This window comes from Bison bison, unplaced genomic scaffold (genome assembly GCF_000754665.1).
Source record: "Bison bison bison isolate TAMUID 2011002044 unplaced genomic scaffold, Bison_UMD1.0 scf7180017864213, whole genome shotgun sequence".
NCBI lineage: Eukaryota > Metazoa > Chordata > Mammalia > Artiodactyla > Bovidae > Bison > Bison bison.
The window spans coordinates 8418108-8423374 of NW_011494785.1; the positions used below are offsets into that span (position 1 = coordinate 8418108).

Sequence of the window (5267 nt, forward strand, 5' to 3'; positions counted from 1 at the left end):
GGGATGATGCTGCATGTATATTGTTTTTACAGGATAAATAAAAAGAGCATCATTTTTTAATTCAAATAACTTAGGCTTGAGTTCTGGTGCTGTGAGTTCCTGAAAAATTAATGCTTGCATTTCTCTTTCCATAATATTTAGAGTAATAATTATACCTAGCATATAGGTTGAAGAGATGTATTATGGACATAAAAGAGCTTAATGTATGCAAAATGTTTTGTAAACTACAGGATGCTCTACAAATGTAAGCTGATAAATTGATATAATTCCAAAAACATAAACACATCATCAAATACAGTTAGGAGTTTTTCTCAAGCATGTTGGTGTTTTCTTCAACATTACTAGCAAATAGCTTCCTTAAACTTTTAAAAGAAATTTCTTCTTAGATTTATTTCTAACTCTAGATCTCTTCAATGGTATGCCCTCATTCTAATTTTCAATGATTCCAGTTTTTTTTTTCCTACCAATTGTCATAGCATCAGAGTTCTCTGAAATCTAACTTATATTTCTTTGTCTTTAGAAAGGAGATATCATAGACATTATCTGCAAAACGCCAATGGGGATGTGGACAGGAATGTTGAACAATAAGGTGGGAAACTTCAAATTCATTTATGTGGATGTCATATCAGAAGAAGCAGCCCCCAAGAAAATGAAGACACAAAGAAGGAGTGGAGTGGAAAAGCCTGAGACTCTACAGGAGTTCTTAGAGAGGATTCACCTTCAGGTTAGCAAACCCATGGCCTGTTTGATTTTGATGGCATACAGATGCAATAACTGAGAAGAATGGATCAGTGTTTGTATTGCTAAAAAAAAAAAAAAAATACATGATTTACAGCAAGGGAAAATCTGTTTTCCAAGGATAGCTCTTATTTACCCATAACCACTTCTTTATGCATGGACAGGTCTTGATATAACATCACTTAGACTAAATTCTAATGATATTTAGCATTCACAGTAGAAATTGGGCTTCCCCAATGGCTCAGCTTATAAATAATCTGCCTGCAATGCAGGAGATACTATAAGACACAGGAGACTCCTGTTCGACCCCTGGGTCACGAAGATCCCCTGTAGCAACCCACTCCAGTACTCTGGCCTGAAAAATCCCATGCAATGAGAAGCCTGGCAGGGTATAGTCCAAAGGGTCGCAAATAGCCGAACATAACTGAGCAATTAAACATGCATGTCGCACCTAGAAATTAGAACAAGAAAGTGCAGTGGAAAGTGAAATACACTTGGGGGAATAAAAGACTCAGAGAAAACATGGTAATGAGAATGATAAAGAGAATATAAAGAGTGAAGGTAAAAATTCAAAGAATTGAAAGGAAGAATGATAAGAAAATATATTTCCTACAGAGCAGAGATCAAAAACAACTCAACAGAAGGTAACCAAATTTGTTTTTAAAGAAATTTGTTAGAAAACAATGATCATTAAGCCCCCATAATGATTGTGTTAGGGAGACTGTTGTCTATATTTATAATCCAGTTATTTTCTTGTTATATTAGAGAAATTTTTATTAAGTATTTCTATGTTGTTAAATGGCATGTACATCCACTATGCCTAATCTCACTAAATTTACCGTTTTGCAATCTACTTCTAAAAATAACACAGCAGTATTTCGACAGTTTTCAAAATTCATCGTCAAGAAAATAACCAATTAATCTTTCCTTAACTGTTTTTCCTGAATTACCTAGTTGTATTCCTATCTGTAGACACACTACATAGACATTTCAATATTACTATTCAGTTCAGTTCAGTCGCTCAGTCGTGTCCGACTCTTTGCGACCCCATGAACCGCAACATGCCAGGCCTCCCTGTCCATCACCAACTTCCGGAGTTCACCCAGACTCACGTCCATCAAGTCAGTGATGCCATCCAGCCATCTCATCCTCTGTCGTCCCCTTCTCCTCTTGCCCCCAATCCCTCCCAGCATCAGAGTCTTTTCCAATGAGTCAACTCTTCGCATGAGGTGGCCAAAGTACTGCAGTTTCAGCTTTAGCATTGTTCCTTCCAAAGAAATCCCAGGGCTGATCTCCTTTAGAATGGACTGGTTGGATCTCCGTGCAGTCCAAGAGACTCTCAAGAGTCTTCTCCAACACCACAGTTCAAAAGCAAATTGGTACCCTCCAAATGATATTACTCTTTGGAGGAGGCACATGTTTGAATCCTACTTCAGCTACTTGTTTGTTCTGTGACCTATGAAAAAACCAAGGTCTGAGAACGTGAAACTTACTCAAGAACTCTCAGTTAGTTACATCAGACTGGGATTTTTTTTTTTTTTTCCTGTTCTGATTCTGTGATCCTTCTAGGATACATTATTTTAAAACAGAATTGCTACTCTTTCTTTCCTTTTTCTAAATAAATAAAGGGCTAGTAATAAGTTCTTTCTGATTACTTAAAACTTTTATATCCTCTTATTCAATTTTAGTAACTAAAATAAGGATACTGGATTAATGATCAAGTAAAATGGGAAGAATATTTGAGGAAGTTGAAAAGCATTTAAATTCACTTTGCATTTTTATTTTGTTACAGAGAACAGAGGTTACATAAATAACATACAGACTTTGAAATCAGAAGCTTATGAATTTTAAACTAATATATATTAATGCAAATGATGGACAAAATATACATGCTAAGAAAAGGAAACAATACTTTTCCCTACCACAGTGTTCTAATGCTTAATAAAAGCTTTTAATTAAATAGAAAGTCTGGAACGCCCTAGGTTTATAAAATACCTTTCAACCAAAATGTTAGGTATACTTATATAAATTGTGTCTGTTTCAAATGCCTTTTTTGACCTGCCCCAAGAAGTTAATGAGGGTAGATAATTTTGCGATCAAGCAAACAGGAAGAGATACAGTCCAGAAATATTATTATAATATACTCTATGAGAGGCATTTTATTGATAGACTTAAAAAAAAAAAAAACAACACTAGCTTTGTCAATTTTGCTATTTGAGAAGTGAAAATGTGCCAGATGGGATAAGTGATCCAGCTATTTAACTGATCCATGATTTAGCATTGCATTGCTTAAGGTAATCATTTCTTCTTTACATTTGTCCTTCCAGAAGGTGAGAAATGTACAATGTGCTTTTTAAAGGTCCTGTGTTCATCTGTAGAAAACTAGTACAAATAAAACAAAATTAAGCAAAAGTTCTGTTGGCATCTTTTGGTTCCAATGCATTGTTTCCATGCATTTCTATACTTTTTAAAAATCTAAAAATAACTAAAAGAAAATGTTTGCTCAGAGTAGTTTATATTGTACAAAGTTTTTTCTTCCCCACAGGAATATACTTCAACACTTTTGCTCAATGGTTACGAGACCCTAGAAGATTTAAAGGATATAAAAGAGAGTCATCTCATTGAATTAAACATTAAAAACCCAGAAGACAGGATGAGGTTACTATCAGCTGCTGAAAATCTCCTTGATGAAGAAAGTAAGTATGTGTAGCTACTCTTTTCCCTCACTGAGAATCAAAGGTTAATGTAAATAGTAAAATAATTAAAAACAAATTCCCAGTTTTATTTACTGAGAATCACATAAAGCATTCTTTCCAATAAAAAAAAGTGTTTTCTTATACATTTGGAAACAACTCTGGTCAAATCTATAAATAGAAAGAGGACCTTTACTTTTTTTTCTTTTTTTTTTTTTTTGCTGCTTACTGGATCCAGAAAATGAAAGGGCTTTACTGGGTACTTCATTTAGATTCTGCAGACCTATTAATTTACACGCAAGAGGATGTCCGCATTCCCTAAGACTGGGGGAGTCAGAGACAAATATTTAGTGACAGCATGAGCCATTAGCGAGAACTGTCATACGCAACTTCTGCAGAACTGCACAGAGAGAGCATGGCTCTGAGCTAATGAGCCTTTGCACCACACAAGAAAATTCATTTCATTACCATATAGTCACATCTTGTACGTGTTTATAGTATTCTTTCAAAATGCTATAATAGTTTGCAAAAATATTCAGCACTTACTTTTATTATCTGAGGTGGTTGTCTCTGTATTTGTAAGTATAAACTAAAGATGGAGTAACACAAGCAGATTCACTTGAATATTGATTGGCCACACCAATTGCGTTTATAAAGATAAGCTAGCCTTTGTTTTCACAACTGCCCAATCTGACCATTATTCTTACCAAATCTGACTGGGCTCCCTAAACCCTGAGCTCTGCTGCTGTTGCTGCTACTGCTGCTGCTGCTGCTGCTAAGTCGCTTCAGTCATGTCTGACTCTGTGCGACCCCATAGACGGCAGCCCACCAGGCTCCACCGTCCCTGGGATTCTCCAGGCAAGAGTACTGGAGTGGGTTGCCATTGCCTTCTCCAAAAACCCTGAGCTCAGGGAGTGCCGAACTCTGTCAGGAGTATTTCATTAGAAAAAAAAGGGGGATGGTATCTAATTCTAAAGATGAAAAAGAACTTATATCCCCTAATCCAACCTTCTCTTTACAAAGTAATATGAATAATAACAATAATTATTTTTTTGAACATGTTCTCTAAAACTTTGAGCCAGGGTCTTTACACTTACTATCTTCTTTAACGCTGTCCACAACTCTCCAAGTTGGTATCATCCCTATTTTTATAATGAGAAATGAGAAGATAAGAAACTTGCCCAAGTTTATGCACCTGGTGAATTAGGAAGCTAGGAACAGTGTTTGTGATGTTGTTAGACTTTCTTATACTGCAATTAATAGCCCAGATTGAGAGTCAAGAGAAAAGTTCTACATAGGACCCAGGCCTCCTGACGGTCCCTTCGTGAGCTTTCCTTTATTCTCCCTTATATGTCTCACAAAATGGCGGTATTGAACTGCATATATTTATTATACATGGGCCTTTTGTCTAGTAAGAATTAATTTACTTTATAGAAACCGTACCTTATTGAATCCTTACTTGCTCTCTTGAGCTCGCAAAGGTTCTCATCCTTCTCAAGGAGTTTTCACATGCACCACTAATTTGACACCCACAGAAATGATTTCATCCTTTAGGCTTAGGGGTTTGTATGCCTTCTTTGAAGTTGTGGCGGCTAGGAGATGCAGAAGAGAAAGGAATCAGGTCACAGAGGCAAACCAGGGTCAGACTTAAGAAAGGAACCTATTTACAAGCCAAAACAAAACTGATCAGTGTAAACTGGTCTAGGAATCCTTTCACATCTTGTCATTTCAAAACATGGATCCTCACTATGCAATATTATACTAAGAAATGGATTCTGTCTTGAAAGTGATGATTTTCAGTATCATTATCAGTACTCTCCCAAACAAGCTGATACT

At 36.1% G+C, this 5267-nt stretch overlaps 1 protein-coding gene across 1 annotated transcript in view; it reads left to right on the forward strand.

Annotated features, from left to right (window-relative positions):
* The window catches only part of SAMSN1 (SAM domain, SH3 domain and nuclear localization signals 1), a 57702-nt gene that overhangs the window by 41962 nt on the left and 10473 nt on the right, over positions 1-5267 (forward strand). The window contains exons 6-7 of the mRNA XM_010845140.1: positions 521-724; positions 3284-3434. Coding sequence (XP_010843442.1) covers positions 521-724; positions 3284-3434 — 355 coding nt within the window. The remainder of the gene's footprint in view (positions 1-520; positions 725-3283; positions 3435-5267) is intronic.